We start from the raw sequence: 22471 nt of genomic DNA on the forward strand, positions 1-22471 counted from the left end.
AATAAAATAAATTTGCAGCTCAGTTTACAAAATTAACTGCAGCTTACACAATGAGAACCCAGATTTTGTTTGTTTAAAATGTTGTACATCCTCCTGTCTGATTCTGTTCTGCTGCTTTTGGTGCGTTCCTGTGCAAATTTTTAGGCATTATAGCAGGGAAAAGTTCTTCTGCCAAAGGACGGTAAGCTTCACAGTTTCTGCCACTTCCAGACTGCCGCTGCCTTTATCTGATCAGTGGAAGGCTTGTTTTAATGCTAATTGCTGCTGGATAGGGGGATTTTCACTGAGAGGGAAGGCTTCAAATTCCCTGTTGTGCTGCGATTGCTCTCCCACCGCCACACCTGGTATTTAATTGTTTTAAACCATAACACGGTTGCTAATCACATTTAGAACAGTAGCATAGAGAAGACTGCGCATGTTGTAGCAGTTTGATATTGAGTTATGCAGTTCTCCCTGTACGGTCATCTTAGGACATTGATGACTTGAAGATCAGTAATGCAATTTTTGCTGAAGATGCCGAAATGGACTTTAAAAGTCTGCATATATTTGAAGTCAATTAAAATTAAACTGGCATATTAAAATTAAATCCAGCTATAAAAGGGCTGCTTATCTGCTGGAAAGAACTTTTCTTCCTGTTAGACATGTGTTTTACTCAGCTTAGCATTTAAATATCTGACTAGTAAACTCTTTAACAGACCAGAAGATGACCAGAAGATACGTATGCTGATCAAGCCACATCAAATAAATTGCATATCCTGTACTGCCTCTTATACAGTTCACCTAGGGACAGATTTCACTATTCATTTCAAAGTTACAAAGTTTTCTAAGTCAGTCAGATGATTTCAAAATGAGATGATTTGGGACTGATGTAGATCTAGCTACCTATAGGGCGGCTTTATGTGCATGAGCAGCAAGAAGATTATGTGCTACTTATTTTGACCTCATAAGACTAAAAATGTTCACTGCCAAGGGTTTATTTAAAGGTCCAAATGATTTTGGGAGCTTTGCCATATTAAATGCAATTTGCAGCTCTAAAAATTTATGTTTAACAAACTCTTGGACTGTCTTTCTGTTTGTGATTTATATTGTGACGGCCAATAAAAAACAAATAATAAAAAACTGACTAATCCCACTATTAATGTACTGTGGAGTTAGGCCCTCTGCCTCTTCCTTGATTCCTGATTTCCCAGCAGCTTCGCCACCTGGGCTAGTCTGTTCCCTCACTGCTCTCCTGAAACTTCTTTCTGAACAGGAGTGCCTTGTTATCACAGCGGTGATGCTTCCCTGCTCCAGCCTTTCCCTGGCAAGACTTCCACAGACTTTAATGCTTCCTGTGGTCTAGTGCATTATAGATGTGCAGGATTGTATGTGGGGCGTGGGGGTGTATGCTTGTTATTCACTATGTCAATCACAGCAAGTTTATCAGGTCCTGGCTACATAGGTTAGATCAGTGTTTCCCAATTAGTGAATTACTGAGCACCCCCTATTTTTCAAAAGCCAAGCCATGGACCCCCTACTTTTGAAAATTGTGATAACTCTATGCACTAGCATAGCTAGGGGGCAGGGCACCCTGGGCGGCACTTATCCTGGGGGCAACACACTGGAGCCCAAAGTGAAGCACAAGTCCAAGCACCCCAGAGCCCGGCACACCGCTCTCAAAAGCAGTGCAGCCCAGGGCTGGGCTCTTAGTGTGCTGAGCTCCTGCGCCCCCCCCCCAGCTGCTAGAGGGTGGCCGAGAAGGATGCAACTGTTACATGCTGGCCCTGCAGCGCACCGGAGCCACGGCATCTCTCCTGGGGGTGATACAGTGGCTGGGGCACCTGCAGGCACCGCGCTGCCCAAAAAAGCAGTTCACCCGCCACCTCCTCAGCCGAGTGATTGCAGGGGCCAGAGCTGCCATATTGTGTCACCTGCTGGAGGGAGGCTGAGGGGGAGGCGGTGAGCAGACACCCTGCAGGCTACGTGCACACTGCCGCTCAGCAGCCCTGCCCCAGCTTGCCCGTCCCCATGGGTGGCACGCCCTGCCCCAAGTGCCCCAGCAGCTTGCTACGCTGTTGACTCTATGGTAGTTACCTCTGCAAAGCAATTTTTTGAACAAAATGTGGGGTAGCCCCTAATAAGCAAAGGATTTTAGGTATACTAAAAGCAGACTAGGGATGAGCAATACCTCATTTTCAACATTGTGATATACCAGCACCTAAACATCGCAATATTCCGTTATATCACAGTGTCTGAAATTGGAGACGAGGTGTGGGAGGTCTATTGTTTGCATGGTTTGCACGCATGCCTGGAATTTGGTCTATGGCAACAATCATGCCAGGGGAAAAAATGCTCTTCCAGTTGGGGGTTTCAATCCCATGGATATTGATCTGATGGATAGTGCTCCAGGGATAAAGGGGATTAAGAATAAGAGATGCATAGGCAATCTACTTGGCCCATCCGCTGCATGAAACTTTCAGCTGGGCTATTGCCTACAGAGATTCAAGTCACAATAAACCAGCCACTCAGCTGTGCGAGAAGGTGAGAAGAAGATGGAGCGGTTACTGTCTCTGGTCTGATCCAGGAAGGCACTTCTTATGCTCTTAAGTAAGAGTGCATACTTTGTTTGTTTGTTTGTTTGGCTATCTTAACTATCAAAACATTAAGATATTACTTAAATGTGCACACTTGTTTTGTAAAGGTTAAACTCACAATAGTGAACCACAAGGCATTCTTGCATGTGTGAAGGGGCTCTAACTGACAGCCTAGTCCTAACCCCTAGATGACTGTATGCATACAACCCTTCACAGCCCTTTCACATATACATATTGAATGCCTGACAAAAGCTAGGATACTAGTAAAAAGAGTAAGACCATTCAAAACTGAAGCAAACTGCTCCAGAATCACAGCAATAAACAGTCACTGATGTTCCACCCACCTGGAATTAAGGATTCTGAGTAAAATACTTAAAAACTATTTGCTATATAATCCCAAATTTATGAGAGCAAGAACCCAGATTTCTACAGTCAGAATGTGTGTGTTTTTGATTCTTGTTTGTTTTAAAAATAAATTCAGTGAGTTCAGTTTACAAAATGCAAAAGAATGAGAGGGTATTGGGGGGTGGGGGTGGCCAGGGGAGACCAATTCTCTGATTCCTAATTGGCAATTACTAGAATATTGCAAAGTGTAATGATACGTGGAAATGTGTAAGTGTTAGCAATAAATCATGGTATTATGAATAAATCTTTGCTGTCACAGACTGGTGTGTATCCCTTCCAGAGTGTCTGTCATTAGGATGCAACAAGGCAGCTGTCAGCTGTTTTCTTGTAATTAAACAGCCAATGAGCAGCTAATTAAGACATATGTGTATACAGAAGTGGGCATGTTAATGAACTGTAGGAATCAATTCATTAAATGAAAATTGTCAAAAGACAAAATATGAGCTTAGTAGTTCAAGTTTCTGGCAGGCTCAGAAACCAGTGGTGAGAGGAGCATTAACTGCCACTCACAAGACATGGATGAACATTTATTTATTTCTTCTTTGAGGAAGGAAACTAACAGAACACTTCACTGATGCTATTAATAGGTTTTATGAAAACTCCCATTAATGCCATTAAATTTAGCTTTTTGTAGAAATTGTTCATTCAGACTGACCAGGAAATGAAAGGCACACTTTGTAAGATTTAATCTGTTGGGGGCATTATCGGTGTGTATTTTTTCCAACCTAAACCACTGCTGATTTGTGTGTCATTCATACCATGTTTTCAGTATTTATAGTTGCATAAACGAAAACACAATACCCTTAAATTGGTCAGATATTTGTCAGTCCCAATCAAATCTGGTTTTGCTCTCAGCTCTGGTAGTGAAAACAGTGTTGTGGCTGTCGCTGGATTTGACCTTTCACAAGTCAGTTCATTTCTCCCCTGATCCTCAGCAGTCTGCCACCCCTAAGGCTGGACACACTTGGGAGCCTGTCCTTTAGGCGCAGCGAGCTGTGTCTGAAGGAGGTGTGTGGCCCTCAGGAAAGGGATCCAGAAGGCCAGTTGTTTTGTGGTAGCTGTGGGCAAGAAGGGGGAAAGCAACTGCTGGAAGTGCAACAGCAGAGATAATTCGGTGTGCAACCTAAGGGTTACTTACAGGCAACTAGCCATGAGTGGGACACGGAGAGATGTCAATTAGCAACCAGTCAGTGGCATGATCCTGACTGCAGTAACGTGTGCTCTGATGAGATGTGTAGTTCTGAGGCAGCTTATCCTCAGTAGGTTGAGTTGAATATGTCTTCCTGCTATGTAGAAGGCATGAGGGAAGAGAGACTAAACCTCTGTGTTTCTCCTCAAATTATACAGCATTTTGTTCAGTTTCTGTAGTAAGAACTTCTCTCTGGACTCCATCTGCATTATTTTAAGTGACTTTGCTAACAGCAGCATGACAGGGAAGAGGAAGAAGCAGTGGTGTCTGTAAGCTTATCTCTGCTTTGCCTCTTTTAGGTTGCTGCTGTTTGTATAGTTTCAAAGTCCTACAGAATCATTTTGGGGCAATTGTGTGTATACAATGGGAAACAATGCCTCTTTAAATCACGTTCATCTCTTAAAAACTGGGATTTCTCATCAAGTACTTGGAGACATCCAGTTGAGAAAAGATATGGGTTCTCCAGCCCTCATTTGGATACAGCTGAAATGCGCTAACATTTTCTAATATTATTCCTACATATTTATATATAAAATGTATTTGAAATAATTTTTATTACTGAACTTATTCAAATATATAATCATACATTGTGAAGTATTTTATATTTTGTAACAAAATGGAATGAAAAATATACTCTTGATTATAGTAGTTTTTTCTCGATAAGAATATAGCTGAAGCAAGGTGTCCTTTCAATGCAAGTGTCGTGTGCGACCACTTTGGATTCAGCCATCGATAAATCTTCCTCTTGCATTTTGTCATTGTGCTACAGGGCTTTTTCAGGAGGAGTCAGCAAAGTAACGCCACCTATTCCTGTCCCCGACAGAAGAACTGTCTAATTGATCGAACCAGTAGAAACCGTTGCCAACACTGTCGTTTACAGAAATGCCTTGCTGTGGGGATGTCTCGAGATGGTGAGCTTTACTAGTTCAGGTCAGCTGTCTTGTATGTGCGACACTCCTTAGCTTTCTGCTTGCTCATCCCATTCTTAAAATATTTGTCTTGAAATATACTGTGCCTCATAAGTCACTGAATTTACTTTGGACTGATGCAGCTGGTGGCTTCCAGGGTTTTGTTTTCTGCTGCTTACACAGTCACACTACACACAGAGTAAATGCCTGCCTTTCTTACTGGTGTCACTAGGCCAGCTCTACTTTAATTTTCTTTCACATTCCTTATTCCATTCATACAACATTATGGGTGTCCTGTATTTTTCTTCCTCCAACCAATCTTTATATTCCCTCCGCCTTCTTCCTCCCCCATTACTGGTACAGAGACTATGAAATCCTGCTGCTAAGAGATGTCAGTGTCACCATAGGAAGGGTTAAATACTCCTCTCTTGGATGACAGGCCAACATCAAAGTTATAACTTCTCTTAAGTAAAAGAAACTCTGCATTTTGCACCAAGGAAGCCCAAATATGGAACAGACTATTATGCAAATTAAATATATTTGCCCCTATGATTGAAATCTAATCATGTTCATTATTTTTCTTATTAAAATTGCCCTTCTGATGACTGTTTGCCTAAAAGACATCTCCTTAAATTCTTCTATTGCTCATACATGCCCTAAGCACCGTATTTTTCACTCTATAAGACGCACCAGACCACAAGATGCACCTAGTTTTTGGAGGAGGAAAACAAGAAAAAAAATATTCTGAATCTCAGAAGCCAGAACAGTAAGAGGGATTGCTGCGCAATGAAAGCAGCAATCCCTCTTGCTGTTCTGGCTTCTGGGATAGCTGTGCAGCCTGCATTCGCTCCATAAGACGCACACACATTTCCCCTTACTTTTTAGGAGGGAAAAAGTGAGTCTTATAGAGCAAAAAATACGGTATATTACACATGACTTACCTATTCAAGAGGCTGACCCAATAGGATAATACCTAACTTCTCACCTTCTAATATATGACTTCACCTGTAGGATCAAGCAAAAGTGTGTTGTAGTGATGTTGTGAACTGCTTAGTAGCTACCCAAGACTTACATATGATGTGTCCTAACATAGCATTTTACTGCTGCAGCTGGTGGTGATAAAACATATTGCTTATGGATATATTTCAGCTGTAAAGTTTGGTCGAATGTCAAAAAAGCAGAGGGACAGCTTGTATGCAGAAGTGCAGAAACACCGGATGCAGCAACAACAGCGAGATCACCAACAGCAACCCGGCGAGGCAGAGCCATTGACGCCAACATACAATATCACTACCAATGGGCTCACAGAACTGCATGATGACCTCAGTAATTACATTGATGGGCATACCCCTGAAGGTAGCAAAGCAGACTCTGCCGTTAGCAGCTTCTACTTAGACATACAGCCTTCTCCAGATCAGTCGGGGCTTGATATTAATGGAATCAAACCAGAACCGATATGTGACTACACACCTGCATCGGGCTTCTTTCCTTATTGCTCTTTTACAAATGGAGAGACTTCTCCTACTGTGTCCATGGCAGAATTAGGTAATAACAAAAGAGGGGGAAATTTCCATGTAGTTGCTTTAGTAGCTATCCTTTGGATTAAGAACAATGACTTTGTGGCTTTTCATCACTGAAACTACATGTCACCTTTTGTGTTTTGTGTATGGCTGTAGCTGTGAGGGCTGCTCTTTCTGGAAGTGCATTGCCCCTTGACTAAGGCAGCACTGATGGGGCTCATCAAGTCCATAATCTTGGTCTAGGTCTGAATTCCAATAAACCAGACTTGCTGTTAGTCAGTCACCTGAGATGATTAACAGGTTTTTTTTATTGTATTTATTATTTCCATTCCTATTCTGCCTTTCCTTCAAGGACTGCCTCATTTATCCTTGGCAACCACCCTGTGAGGTAGGCTAGACTGAGAGTGCCTGGCCCAAGTATATCCAGTGAACCTAATGGCTGGAGCGGAGATTTTAATCCTGGCCTCTCTTATCCTTGTTCAACAGTCCAACTGCTATTCTAGCCCTTTTCAACCTGGGGTCCCTAGATGTTGTTGGACTGCAACTCCCATCATTCCTAGCCAGCATGGACAGTGATCAGGGATGCTAGGTGTTGTAATTCAGGAACCTCTCGGGATCCACGGTTGAGAAAGACTGTTCTATACTATGCTGGATCTGGATCACAGACACCCATTACAAAGTTTGTGTAATTTAGCAAGGCTGGTATATTGTTTATCTGCAAGACTAAACAATGGTAAGTTACATGAATTTTGCACTTGATTACAGTATAATGATTTCCTCCCCATAGGTGACCAGAGCATACAGTATTTATTCATTAATTTAGTTAATAAATAGCCAGCCTCAGTGTATAGCTGAACAATGATGTAAAGCACATGTTTAATTGGGAAGTAATAATTTTATAATGAGGGCTAACTTACCAAGTAACAAAGAGTGTTTTGACACATTAAAGAATAATAAATTCTTTGCAGCACATGCTTTCATGGACTGAAGTCCGTTTTATCAGATGCATGAACTGTGATATTCAGGTGGCATATACCTGCCAAGAGTGTAAAGCAGAAAAAAATAAGTTAAATGGCAATGAAATGTAAAACACTGGTAGCAGAAACAAGCATCAGCCCAAGACTATTTGGTGTCTGATGTGAAAAATCTAAATATTTCTCCTACTAAAATGAGACGTAACTTACTGTTGTACTCCTGCACAGCTCCTATTCATTTACTTGGGCTTGCACATAAAAACTTTGGAAAGAATTGCACTCCAGAAGTTTAGATCTGTCTGTCTGCTACCCTTAAGAGCTCCAGAACTGGCAACTCACCAGGGTAAATCTGGGTAACTCAAAACTGTGTTTTCTCCATTTGTGGTGTCAGTTATCTAGTACGTGCTGAGGACAAGTTAGATGTGGTTCTCTCTCAAAGTAACATCTAAAGGAAGTCCACTTTGTCGGGAGTTGTGAAAAGGATCTGTCATGTGTGAAAAGAGCCTTAAGAACAACTTGTGCACGACGAGCAGTGGAGAGTTTACCAACCCATCCCTCTTTTGTGCTTTTCTTTTTTGGTATCAAAGTAGCAGTAGCACTCTCCTATTCTACACTAAAATGAAATCTTATTTCTCATATTCTGGGATGAAAATAAAAGAAACAGTTAGTGGGCAAGAGAGACCTTATATGGAAGTACCTTATTTACGTGAATCTAATGCCCCGGCAAATCTAATATGCACCTCAATTTTCAAAACCTTGAAACTAAAAAGTATTTGCTGGCAAATGTAAATACGCCATCAAATATAATGGGCACCCTAATTTTCACAACCCTAATTTTCACAACGTAATTTGGCCAAAAAAAGGTGTGCATTACATTCAAGGAAATATAGTACATGTTCTTCGTTAGCCTATACTTCCGTGTCATTTTTGAAATATAGGGAAAAAACTTTTGAAAATTACTAAAAGCCCAGTCTAGAAAAACTGAAAGCACTGTGAATTCCTATCCATCCATATTACACAGATGGATTTTATCTTCAAGAAATGATAGATCACTGTATGTTCACAGATCTTTATTAATGAGTGCTTTCCTCAAAAGTGCACTTGTTCATGTCTAGCATGTGTAGAAAACTGTGAGGACTTTCTTCAGTAAACAAACATTGACTTGTTGCAATGATAATTATAGAGGTTTGTGCCCTCGTTTCATTAAATATTTAGTAATGTGTCAAAAAGCTTTTTTATTTACCCAGAAACAGTTTATATAAAAGTGCCTTTCCCAGCTCCATGTTATGAACAACTCTCATCATCCCTGACCAGGTTGGCTAATTGGCCGAGACATCTGGATGCTATATATATATATACATACATACATATATATACATAGGCAAAAAAAATAGCTGACTCCAGTTAGAAATCAGAATTCAAACCTATGTTTTACATTTCATATCATACATGAACCCACCTCTTCAAGGTGCCACAAGACTCTTTGGTCTTTCGGCTGCATAGAATGACTTCCAAAGAAAAATTGAATGAGATAATAGCAGATAGGTGTGAAAATATTTAAAGTATCACAATAACCCTTTGAGTGAAGTGCTGTTAATACCACATACCTTTTGAGCTGAGCAGGGACCATTACTCAAAACGTATAGTAGAACACATAGTTTCTAATACTGTAAGTTTTGCCTTGGAATTTCAAGTTAAAAGAGTTTCTAGTAGCTGGTGCTGGGGGGGGGGGGATACTGAGACCTTGGAGGGTCTGCTTTTAGACAAATGGCCCAAAGTGCTGCCCATTCATTGTTCTTCCATTGTAAGCTATGAGCAGAATTGCAGCTGACTTTCCACACTATTGGGAGTATTGTGCATCACATTATGTTCTGGCCACTCAAGTGGAGAGAATATTGCGGCTGTGAAAAGGGTCACCTGCATCTCAGCGTACATTCACTATAACCTGTGTGGTGCCATTTTATGAGCCTTAAAAAAAAATCTAAATAATTTCCCAGCTTTTTTATGAAAGAGAAGGTGCTAAAGCACTACACATTTCTTTCATTTTCAGAAAATAGAGATGGAGAAGCTTTTGAGTGGTAACCAAAATATTTTTTAAAAGAACAAAGGTTTAAAAAAATGTCATCCACCACAAATGTTATGATTAATTTGTTCATTTCCCCATAAAGTCATTGCCCATATAAATGCCCATATAAAAAAGTTGGGAGTGTGGTGCTAGAAAGTATCTTTACCTGTGGAGCTTCTGCTTCTTCCAGTTCACTTTTTAAAAAGGCAGACTTTCTGCATTTTGAGAAAAAACAGGAAAAAAATAGGGAAAATACAGGATGATGATTGAATGATAGCATCATGTGTACGCCCTTAAAACATCGAGTAAACAAAGCATGGAAATTCCATTCTGAACACTTAGTTGGAACCACCCCAAGGCAGAACTGCCAGTACTGGGTTAGATAAACCAATCATCTGACTCTTGAATAAGGCGGCTTTCTGTGTTCATTTGTTGAGGCTGAGAGACTGACTTAGCCAATATAATCTCCTGAGAATCCAGATCAAACCTAGTAACCACTCACCTACAGGGATGAGAATCAGTGATAATTTAAAAAAATGGAAATAAAAGGAAATGGAAATGGGTGTTAGAATCCCATTTCAACACTGTACAAATTTAGTGTTGAAAACATCTATAATTTAATGATTGGCTAGACAGAACATGTACAATGAAAGTTGAGGATGGCCTTTTTTTTTAATGCATGCCACTTCTTGCTCATTCTGTTTTAGAACATCTCGCACAGAACATTTCCAAATCACACATGGAAACTTGCCAGTACTTGAGGGAGGAGTTGCAGCAAATAACATGGCAAACTTTTCTACAGGAAGAAATTGAGAACTACCAGAGCAAGGTATTTATCTTGGTAAACATGCTAAAATAGCACACAGCGCTTTTTAAATTGCCCATTCTGAAACACTTCTTGGACTACAGCATTTTGTGCAATCTGCGAATCAGTTTTAAATGATTTTCGTGTGTGTGTGTGTGTGTGTGTGTGTGTGTAGAGTTGTACTGCCTATTTCCAACATACCCCCCCCCAGTGGTTACTGTTTAGTTTTTTGGGTTCTTAAAAGATTCATGCAACACCACATGTTGTCTGAGCCTCAGGATAACCAGCATTGAAAGAAAGGGCCTATTTGTACACTTCCTCTACCCACCGCAGCAAGAGATCAATAACAGGAGATAGCATCTATAGTCCACAAAAGTATTACCTGAGCTGGTGTGAAGCTGTAAGAGTTTATTCAGGTGCCACAGTTTGGTATCACGTGAATAAGTGTGGAGAAGCCTCTAACTCACATGCAGCCAGCTCCTCTTTCATGCAGCCATTAGCAATTTCCAATCCTTATTTCGTCCGAATAGGCAGACAAGGATCAGAAGTTACTAACTGCTATACATGAGCCTCCTCCACACTCATTTACATAATGCCCAAACATGATTCAACATTACATGTAAATGTACCCCTTTTGGTCACAAACATCAACTCCCCAAATATCTCCACAATGCTGCTGTCCTTTAACCTCAACTCTGGGTAGATTTTGAAGTTGTTCCACCTCCCAAAGTATCTGAAGGTGGGCAAAAAGTTCTCACAGAATGCTTATGCTGGTTTGAAGCTATATGTTCACCATTGTCCTCAATAAAGGGTCTGGTGAGGGACCCGGGTGGTGCTGTGGGTTAAACCACAGAGCCTAGGACTTGCCGATCAGAAGGTCGGCGGTTCGAATCCCCGCGACGGGGTGTGCTCCTGTTGTTTGGTCCCTGCTCCTGCCAACCTAGCAGTTCAAAAGCATGTCAAAGTGCAAGTAGATAAATAGGTACCGCTCTGGTGGGAAGGTAAACGGCGTTTATGTGCACTGCTCTGGTTTGCCAGAAGTGGCTTAGTCATGCTGGCCACGTGACCCGGAAGCTGGACGCCGGCTCCCTCGGCCTATAGAGTGAGATGAGCGTCACAACCCCAGAGTCGGCCACGACTGGACCTAATGGTCAGGGGCCCCTTTACTTTTTATACCTTCAAAGGACTTTGCAATTCTGCGTTTATTTCATCTCTTTCATAGGCATATGAAAGCACTTTAGAAATGAGCATCATTTTTATAACTATTTCTGGCTAAATCATGGATAAGTGAAGGTGTGTTTTATTTTCAAAGTGTATACACCTCCTTTCAGCAACAACATGGGAAGATTCAGGACAGAAGGAAGTGCTTATTTGCATAATGCATAGTTAAACTGTGGAGTTCGCTACCACAGGATATAGTGATGGCCTGGACAGTTTCAAAGCGGGTTTAAAGAAATTCATGGAGGGTGTGGCTATTAACAGATACTAATCACTATGTCTGTGAGCTACCTCTGGGATCAGAGTCTGTAAATCTCTGAGTACCAAATGCTGGGTGGCACCAGTGGAAAAGAGCTATTGGTCCCACGTCATCTTTGTGGTCTTCCCATGGGTATCTGCTTGGTCCCTGCGAACACAGAATGACAGACTAGCTAGCTTTGACCTGGGTAGCCCCTGAGTAAGTTGAAAACTTACTGTAGTAATAATTTTCTTACAAAGTATTGATTTGCTGCCCTAGAGAAAATGCTATCAGTCTGATATGTATATTTATTTTTCCTCATGCTCGCCTCTAGAGGTTGTGATTCTTCTTGTGGATGGAATACATTCTCTTGGGCCATGTCAGATGTAAATGTGTTTGCCAACCTCTTGCTGCCAGTTTGACTGTAAAGTGGGGCTGGGGGGTGTCTATCACTAAATGGACTTTCCTTCTTCTTACCACCCCACATTCCATTTAGTGATCAAAGCAAACTCCCCCATTCTGCTTTATGGCCAACATGATGAGTGCATGTTTAGCAAATATGCACCTGCGTGGTTTGGTCCTTTGCCTTCGTTTACAGCTATACTTTGGAGCACTGGGCAAATGGATCTGAAGCCTATATAATAATGTTATATGATTATGGTAGAAGAAGAGAATGCGCTGACAAATTTGGAAGGAGGAAAGCAGTATTCAGTTTCATATCCTTGTAAAACGTCATATGGTTAGCATTGCTATTTAAGTTCTGTTGAAGGTTCAAACCCATATAGAGTTTATTTCTAATTTTGAATGCTTTGTATATTTGCATAAATAATACAATATCACAAGATCCGTCATGCCTTAGATCTATTACACCTCAAATGGGGGAGTAAAAAATATTTTGCATCAGATATCACTAGAGCACATTCCCAAAATGTAATTTTAGAGACAGCCGATAGTTATTGGCAAAAGAAACATTGTTCAATGGGATTAAGGAATATTTTATCTCAAAACACTAATCACACATGAGATATGCTAATGATTCATGAGTTGTAATAAATATGCAGGCATCCCCCCACTTATGTGGTGGTTACATTCTGGGCTCCTGTGTGCATAAGTGAAATTGCGTGAAGTGGGGAGCACCCTCTAAATACTCTAAATGCCCTTTCTGCAATCCATACCAAACATACGGATTCCAAAAATATTCACAACTAGAATTGAAGCACTGGGGCCAGCAGGAGGCAGGAGGGTGTGTGGGAATGTGGCTGCTGCTGCGCAACGCTGCACATCAGCTCTTAGGCAGGGAGGCTGAGCAGCATAACCAAGCCCAGCTGTGGCTCCAGTGTATTCAGGCTTTGGGGAGGGTCTCTTCGCAAGCCACGAAGACTCTCCAATTATCTCCTGCCATTTCCGGGTTTGAATTGAATTATTTAATTAGTTCCTGGTGCTAAGCAAATACTCAGTTGCACATGAGTTGATTGCGCGTAAGTGGGGGGGGGGGGACGCCTGTAAAACATATTCCACTTACAACTTCTGATGTTTAAATAAGAAGCTGAGCAGAGTGTGAATTTTGCTTCTATGTTCTACATTTTGTAGAATTCTACACAGAACTCTCACTGAAATGAACAAGAGTTTTACCCAAGCATCCAAGATATGTTTTACTATTAAAATGTCATTCTTAGAGCCTATTTGTAAACTAAAACATAAATTGTAAATTTTATGTAAACTAGTCATTGTTATTATTTCTCTGTAGCACTCGCCTTTAATATCTATAGTCTAGTATAGCATTAGAAAAACTGTAGGCAGGCATAAAACTGCCATAAGCCCCTTGAATTGCCATACCACACGTATCACAAATTGAAATACAAAATGGGAACACAGCCTGACATGCAAATCACAAGGCAATCACAAGGCAAATCACAAGGCAATCAGTTGTACAGATTAATGATTAATGCTTTGCTTTAAAAAAACAAAACTTATTCCCTTAAGAAGGTTTAGCAAGTCTGGAAATAGCACTCTTTTTTGTCTTTAACAGCAGAGGGAGGTAATGTGGCAATTGTGTGCCGTGAAAATAACAGAAGCAATACAGTACGTGGTGGAGTTTGCCAAACGCATTGATGGCTTTATGGAACTGTGTCAAAATGATCAAATTGTGCTTTTAAAAGCAGGTATGTGGGTTGGGGGGCAAAACTGAACCCTTTAAAATAAATGTCAAGTGCACATTTTATTACTTAACATTGTAATTCCATTATAAAAAGTGTATTTCACAAAACTGTGGCTCACCTAAACATGTTTAATGCTTCGTTCATTACATAATCATACTGCCAACAAGTTGTACAGTTCAGTCCTGGGCAATCATGGGCCAATGTTGGGCAATGTAGAAGATGTCAGAGGAATAGCTTGTTGCTTGAACGTAAGGCATGTGCCTTCACATTTCTTTCATTAATAAAGTTAATTCCAGAATCACTCTAAGAGAACTAATACCGATAAAGTGTTGTTGGTGGTGTTGTTGACATTAGGCAGGCGCATTTGATGTACTCTTTTTGGCACATGTTTAAAAACATTTTTAAGGCCAAACTATTCAGACACATATATGTTACTTTGTTTTAATATCTTTTACTGTTAATTTTAATTACCGTATTTTTCGCCCTATAGGATGCACTTTTTCCCCTCCAAAAATGAAGGGGAAATGTGTGTGCGTCCTATGGAGCGAATGCAGGCTTTCACTGAAGCCTGGAGAGTGAGAGGGGTCGGTGCTCCAGGCTTCAGGAAGCTCTCCGCAAGCCTGGGGAGCCCGGCGGGAACTCCTGCGGGCCCCGAAGGCTTGCGGATAGCTGCCTGCAGCCCGAAGCCCGGGGAGCGCAGCAGCTGGGGGGGGAAATAATTTTTTTTTCTTTATCCCCCCCCCCAAAAAAACCTAGGTGAGCCCTATGGGCCGGTGCGCCCTATAGGGCGAAAAATACTGTAATTTGTAAATGTTTTAAATTGTTTTAACAGTTTTTTTATTGTTAATTGTGATATTTCTTGTAAATCGCTTAACAGTATAAATTGTTTGTTAAATAAATAAATATTTTTTAAGATAACCCAGGCATTAAACAGAAACAAGAACACAGTTTTCTAGAGGGGCACAACTAAAAGAAACCTGGTTTGTGCAGAAAATTGAAGCAAAAAAGGGGGGGACCTTAAAATGTGACTTCTCTGAACAGACTGCACAATAAGTGGAACTTTTTTTTTGTCTTGAAGACAATATGTTGAAATGGGTTGGAAATTCCATATTTTCCAACATATTTTGTACTTAGAACAAACATCATTTTGAGGCTTTGACTCTTATTTTTGGGTTTCCAGTGCCCCTCCTGTTTTTCTGTTTCTGAAATATTTTCTTTTTAAAATAAAGATTCGAGGTTCAAACATGAGCTTGAATGAATGAATGTTTATTTGCGTCAGCCACTCAAATATTTCTGCCAGGACAAGGGCTTTCTCAAAGCTTTCATTACCTAATACTGGCCCTGTAATGTTTTACACTTATGAGGTCATACACACAAGCCTTGAGGTCGTACACGCCCCGCTCCATGTCTAGTGCAGCCATGAGAGTGGAAGCCTCTGCTTCCCTTTTAGATTTGCCACAGTTCAGCATTACACCAAAGCCCAGAGCTGTGATTAAACTTAATGATGGTTTGTTGAAACAAGTCATCTTCTAAAACCATGCTTTGAAGCTGGCTTGTGTCAACAAAACACAGTAAAAATTAGCCGCAATTTATTGTTTGGATGACATGACAAGCTGTGGTTAATCTATCAGGGAAGCAAAAGGCTTCCAAACTCTTTCTTGGAGCAGCACTGAAGATACACAAGCATAAGACTCACTGCAGTTTATCCTTATAATGCTAAATTATGGTTTATTGTTACTTTTGAATTGGCTCAGTGTGTGAGCCATATTCCTCTATTACCACCTTTGTATATTCAAAGTCATAAAATTGGCTTAACAGATATAATTTATTTTCTGTTTTCTGAGGGCACATAAACCTCATTTGTGAGCTAGAAATATATTTTAAGAAGATGTACAGTCTATTGTTTATTTAAGAAAGACATGGGATAAGAACAGTTGTTTGTGAACCACTGTGTTTCTTAGTCTCAATTGTAAAATTGTTTCTTCTTTGGTTATAGGGTCTTTAGAGGTTGTATTTATCAGAATGTGCCGTGCCTTTGACTCCCAGAACAACACAGTGTACTTCGATGGCAAATATGCTAGCCCCGATGTATTCAAGTCATTAGGTAAGGAAATGAAGTAATTAATTAGAAAACATACTTTTAAAAATAACTATTTGGTTAAATTAATTTCTTATAATAAATGGATTGTGTGCAAATCACTTAACAGATTTTTCATTAAGGATATTTTGGTGATTTAAATAAGTTACACCTTCTGTATTTTTTAATAATGTACTTTTTGTCCTTTCAAAAGATTAAAAACTAAGGGTAGCCTAGACCCATTTATACTTTTTGACTACAGCTTGTTAATTATTACTCAACACTTTGGAGTTCAAAGTGGGAAGCTCACTAGGCATTCTAGAAAACATGTCATCTGGACTCTATAGTGCAAGCTGCAAAATAAGAGCACAATAAATGTTTGCTGCATTATTATTATACCAAGAGCTATGTCCTCCAAAGAGATAATTCCAATTATTTTTCTACCATTAATCAAAAATTATATATAGTTTCCTTAATAGAAAAAAATATCAGATTTGATTGCAACTGAGTTCCTATAATAAGTTCCTTGTTGTGAAGTTCTCACATGCCTGTACGGGGCTTCCACGTCAGACACAAGCCCTACCTTTGCATTTAAAAGATTCCCAAAGTGAAGCCCTGTTATTGTTGTAATCTAATAATTACTAAGTTTTGTGTTCATGCTGGGAAGCATTTGGAAATTTATATAATGAGCTTAAATATATCTGGAAGTAACAGCAAGTGGATGTTGACAGTACAGCAGTGAAGAACTGCCTGGAATTATTAACTAATTAACACTGAGATTCAATGACACTTGGATATAACAGTGTAGAGCATGGGGAAGGGAGCTGAAGGCACTGCTTACGTGAATTCTCTTTAGTGCCATAAGGTACTTTTTCTTTTTCTTTTTCATTAATGAATTCTGGAAGTTTCATATTGGGCTGATTAACCAAGATTTCAGTCCTGCTTGTGACACCAAGTGTTGTGGTTTTTTATGGAGAATAATGGAGACTATGAGGAGCCCTTCTGTGAGTTTTAAGACCAAGAAATACACAAAGTAGTTTCTGTGCTCTTTTGGTGCAAAACTATGCTGGCCTTTGAAATATTGGAACTGCTTATTAGACACAATTGGAAAATGGCTAATTTTCATATAATTAAGACATCTCATTTATTCAGATACTTTAGTCAATTTGAACACACAAGCCTTGTACAGTGGTGCCTCGCAAGACGAAATTAATCCGTTCCGCGAGTCTCTTCGTCTTGCGGTTTTTTCGTCTTGCGAAGCACGGCTATTAGCGGCTTAGCGGCTTTAAGAAAAAGGAAACAAACTCGCAAGAACTCGCAAGACGTTTCGTCTTGCGAAGCAAGCCCATAAGGAAATTTGTCTTGCGGAACGACTCAAAAAACGGAAAACTCTTTCGTCTAGCGAGTTTTTCGTCTTGCGAGGCATTCGTCTCGCGGGGCACCACTGTACCCACTTTAAAATGCATGTACTCCGTGTGCAAGGAAGTAACAGGACTATCATCTGTCCTGCTCAACTGTTTTAATATTACTCCATGCCTAGAGGCAGCAATCCCACGGTCTGAGGGAGAGGGCTCATGTGTTCTGGTCCTGCTTGAGGCATCTGTGTGGCCACTGTGAGAACAGGATGCTGCCCACTGACATCATACACCAGGCTCTTCTTATGTTCTTATATGTACGTTCAGAGGGCCCAGGGCTGTGTCATGACTGTGAGGCTACTTAAATCAGACTGCACATCCAACACATGTAGATGACATGAGATTTAGCGTGGACATGCTGTTGCTGCCTCATTGTGTGAATTACGGTGATGGAAAGCAGACGCATAGATATTGTCATGGTAAAACTAACAGTCCACTCTAATGTGAATAAATGCTCTGGCAAGTTATTCTCCATATAATCGCTGTTCTTTTTAAAAAAAGAAAAGTATTGTTTTATATTTTTGAAAGAGGCCCTGTGTAATTTGCTGCTTGTTTTTTCCCCTTTGGCAGGGTGTGAAGATTTCATTAGTTTTGTTTTTGAATTTGGAAAGAGCTTATGTTCTATGCACCTTACTGAAGATGAGATTGCATTATTTTCAGCTTTTGTTTTACTCTCTGCAGGTAAGGCATTAAGTATCTAAAAGCATTCTCTAGTCCTGTGTGACGGACAGCAGAGCCAGACCAGAGTCTGGGGATGCAGTCCCTCTGAATCCCCCCCCCCCCGGGCTGGAGCCTCTCTCTGATTGGCTACAGACATCTATCCACAGGGGTGGGGTGGAGCCAGCACCTTGGGAGATAGAATAAAAGGAGCCGTTTCTGAGGGAGATAGTTAGATATGGATAGAGATAGGGTTTCGTTTGAGGGGGTGGGATGGTTTAAGGAAGAGAGTTGGAGTGAGGAGAGGGAGTTGGTTCTGAGTAGAAACATCCACTCTGATGAAAGTATCTACAGCTAGAGAAAGGAGTCTCTGAGCTTAGTGTGAACAACAGAATTTAGCATCTTATGAGGCCAGGAGTTAACTTGGGGGCTGAACTTGAGCAGGAGAAGTAGGAGCTGTGAGGTCTACTTAGGTCTCATTCTAGGCAGGAGGGGAGACGTCTAGAAAGAGAAGACTCCCAAACCCCTAAAGAGCAGTGTGGTTGAGCTCGGGGGTCTGTTATATTATTTGAAGTACCTCAGGAGTGTGATTGTTAAAAGGTTGGGTAGCTGACACCATCTTATTTAAGAAGCAAAGTATTCAGCTGTAACACCTATGCTGGAACAAAATTAAGGAAATGAAGTGAAATAACTCAAAATAACTAGTCTAGAAACCTGTAACATCTAACTGAAGCGTAATAACTGAACATAAGCAACTGAGGTTTAAAAGAAGTTGTGCTTGATTAGATGCCTGTAGCATCCATTAGATTCAGTATCATTATTAATAGGTTGACTGTTTCCTGAAAGAACATTATCTTCTGATACATCCTTTGTTTTATCCACTTTGTTCTATATAATAAATCTTTCTTATATGTTCAGCTTTTGCCTGAGTCACCAAGTGCAGTGATACCCTGGTTTACGAACTTAATCTGTTCCAGAAGTCCGTTCTTAAACCAAAGCATTCTTAAACCAAAGCGTGCTTTCCCATAGCAGCGGGGGACTCCCTTTATAAATGAAACACACTCAACAGGAAGCAAAACATGTTGTTATTCCAAGGCAAAGTTCACAAACCAAAACACCTACTTCCGGGTTTGCAGCATTCTTAATCCAAGTTGTTCATAAACTAAGCTGTATCTAAGATTTCCTTCACACTAAATTTAAAACATAACCTGTGGTGGTGACTATAGAGGGTACACATAGTTTTGATCCACTGTATTTGGTAGGCAGCAGCGGGATCCACTACTTTTTGCATTAAAAAGTTTAATTTGATTTTATTAGATTTGTTTAATAATCACTTTATACTCCACAAGAAAGAAATATCTTCTGCACTTGTTTATCGTCAAATCCTATACTTAGATAACTGTTGGAAGGAGCAGAATAGAAATATAATTGGCTGCTTTCAGCAGTCAGTTCTGTAAGGTCTGGTACTGAAAACCTTTTAACTACTGATTAGAAACAATCCCTGTGATAGTGAAAGTGACTTCCATGTTACAGGAAAGTGACAACAGTGCAGAGGCAATTATTTTACCATGGAAGAAACGATTTTACTACTCATGGTGCTGTGAGGAAGGGTTGGTTCTGCTAGTGGGACCTACTTGGGAAATGCTGGACGTTCAAGTATTTCTGCCTACATCCACATATCAAATTAGCTTTGCACTTCATTTTTGTAACTTTCAGCCTCTCATTTCTGCAATTTTTAGACCAATGCCCCCCAGAACACTTAAGATCCTTTTCTTTTATCCACTACACTCCAAACTGGAAAGGTTTTCCCTTAATTTGGCAGGTTTTGTCGCCACATAATGGCCTACCATGCTTGCAGATGCCATACAATGCTGATTAAAAAGTTATAGAATGTTCCTTAAAATAAAATAAAAAATCAAACTTTAAATGTGCTTAGCACAAAAACACCTGGACTTGTTTGCCTGTAATTTGGCAAGCTTTATAAACTCTGGAGGGGCTACTATGCCTGAAATGCCAACCACTTCTATTTAAAGGGAAAAGTTATTTGCCATTTTTTTATTCTCCAGAATAGTGAAGGTGGTGAAGTGGAACAGAGCTTTGTTTTTTCCAAGGTAGATTTGCTTTGGAAAGGACAAAGTTTCCTTCCTCACTGCCACTCTCCAGGGAGCCTCTGAAGCACTTCAAACCAAAGTCGGTTGCTTTCGAAAGAGCCAAATTCGAATCCAACCCAAATCTTATAATTGATTCACAATCCTAAAGATTATGCACATAGCCAAGAGCGACTATTTAAGAATGGTGTGTGAACACTAGGACAACTATAGGATTCGCAGTGCTAAAGAACAAATGCTTAGTATGGAATGTATAGCTAGTTGCTTAGGAGAAGCACCAGAAAACATGACTTTATGGGCTGATTCACACATGCATATATATCACTTGACAACTCTCTACTTGACAATACATCACTTTTTCATGTCACCATGACTTGATTTTAGTGTATTGTAGGAAACCCCACTGTACACAAGTGTATGCTCTGGTATGGTAGAGTCCCATTCATTTTGTACACATGGAACACATGGGACTGAAATAAAGAGAAAGGAAATATGCCTACCAGTGTGCAGAATTGCAGGTGTATCCCTTTTGGGTGTTGTTAAACGTTGCACAATTTTATGTAGTCGTGCATTGAGAAGAAATAATTGTAGAAAGTAGTTTGTGGAAGGTAGTTTCAAAAACATTTTGAATACTAGATTTAATCATATTGTATGTTTTTATTTGTAAGATTTCAACACGAGTAATTTTCATTTTAGACCGATCATGGCTTCAGGAGAAAGTAAAAATAGAAAAGCTCCAACAAAAGATTCAGTTAGCACTTCAACATGTATTACAGAAGAACCACCGAGAAGATGGAATCTTAACAAAGGTAAGAGCTACAGAGTCTGACAATGGCCTGGTTTGCACGACAGAGTAAGTGTCCTCCCTGGTCTTTTTTTACTGCCACTTAAAGAGTGTCATCTGAATTGGGACTCGTGATTAAGCTCTGTCTTCACTGACCGTAAGCTGTAACCAAGGAGAAGCCAGCCAGCTGCAAGTTCCTCTTCAGGACCCCATGCATTTACACAGTTCCAGTAAGCAAGGCTTTGGCTTACTGTGTTGTGTGCAACACGCCTTTTTCTGGTGAATATTAATTAGACCCTGCTGATGGTGCCTCCACCCTGTGAAACTCAGAGAGGTGGTGGCATGTGAGAGCAGGGCTTTCTCTGTGGTGTGACATGGAAAACATTCCCCTCCAATGTGTGCTTGGTCCCACCATTATGTCCTTTCCAGGAGCAGATCAAGACACAACTCCCCCCCCCCCAGGCCTTTGGTGTTGAGGATGAACACCAAATGATCTTCCCTTCTCTGCAGTGCTTTGTTACTTGGGTGGTTGTTTTAAATTATAACTTTAGAAGATTGTTTTATTTGGAATAAATTGTTATTTTGACCTCTGTTGTAATCTGCCCCGAGATACTGTGAAGGGCTGATTATAAATGGAAATACAGACAGACAGACAGACAGACAGACAGACAGACATACAAGGTAAAGGTAAAGGGACCCCTGACCATTAGATCCAGTCGTAGCCAACTCTGGGGTTGTGGCGCTCATCTCACTTTACTGGCCAAGGGAGCCGGTGTACAGCTTCCGGGTCATGTGGCCAGCATGACTAAGCCGCTCCTGGCAAACGGCTTCCCGCCAGAGCGGTACCTATTTATCTACTTGCACTTTGAAGTGCTTTCGAACTGCTAGGTTGGCAGGAGCAGGGACCGAGCAACAGGAGCTCACCCCGTCGCAGGGATTCAAACCACCGACCTTCTGATCGGCAAGTCCTAGGCTCTGTGATTTAACCTACAGCGCCACCCGCGTCCCTTACACACATACATACATACATACATACATACATTCAATGTAATTAGCAGTTTAGTTTATGATGTGTTTTGTGAGGTCTGCTTAAAATTTGTACCATTTTCCAAGACTGACATAACAGGCTGAGCAAGTGAAATTGATTTTGTTTTTGAAGAGTGGAAAATTAGCCACATACCTTCACAAAAATAGATTATGTTTGCCTCTGCTTGATGTATTCATTCCACATAAACTACTGAATCAGCGCTCAAGGATTAATTTAAGCTAGGGCTACCTGATTTCATTTTAGGAACCAGTTTGCAATGCAGCAGCTTTGCTGTGGAACAAAGGAACAGGAGTAAGGTACTTTTGAGCATGTGCATTCCTTTTCCTAC

The 22471-nt window shown here is 40.5% G+C and overlaps 1 protein-coding gene and 1 long non-coding RNA gene across 7 annotated transcripts in view; one reads left to right on the forward strand and one right to left on the reverse strand.

The window, feature by feature from the left end:
* The window catches only part of RORA (RAR related orphan receptor A), a 368537-nt gene that overhangs the window by 331962 nt on the left and 14104 nt on the right, over window positions 1–22471 (forward strand). For 4 of the 5 annotated variants that reach the window (XM_080980773.1, XM_080980777.1, XM_080980774.1 and 1 more), the window contains 7 exons: window positions 4937–5078; window positions 6225–6620; window positions 10342–10463; window positions 13925–14057; window positions 16051–16158; window positions 18117–18227; window positions 21008–21120. In XM_080980773.1, the coding sequence (XP_080836899.1) occupies window positions 4937–5078; window positions 6225–6620; window positions 10342–10463; window positions 13925–14057; window positions 16051–16158; window positions 18117–18227; window positions 21008–21120 (1125 nt within the window). The remainder of the gene's footprint in view (window positions 1–4936; window positions 5079–6224; window positions 6621–10341; window positions 10464–13924; window positions 14058–16050; window positions 16159–18116; window positions 18228–21007; window positions 21121–22471) is intronic. The other variant, XM_080980776.1, reaches the window with a different exon arrangement.
* LOC308462872 overlaps window positions 6632–22471 on the reverse strand; it is a 33127-nt gene continuing 17287 nt past the window's right edge. Inside the window, exons 3-4 of one of the 2 annotated variants that reach the window (XR_013979396.1) lie at window positions 9801–9849; window positions 6632–7631 (exon numbers count right to left, since the gene is read on the reverse strand). This is a non-coding gene — a long non-coding RNA (uncharacterized lncRNA). Of the gene's footprint in view, window positions 7632–9800; window positions 9850–18256; window positions 18862–22471 lie in introns of those variants that run through there. The other variant, XR_013979397.1, reaches the window with a different exon arrangement.

This window comes from Podarcis pityusensis (genome assembly GCF_964106645.2).
Source record: "Podarcis pityusensis genome assembly, chromosome: 14".
Lineage (NCBI taxonomy): Eukaryota > Metazoa > Chordata > Lepidosauria > Squamata > Lacertidae > Podarcis > Podarcis pityusensis.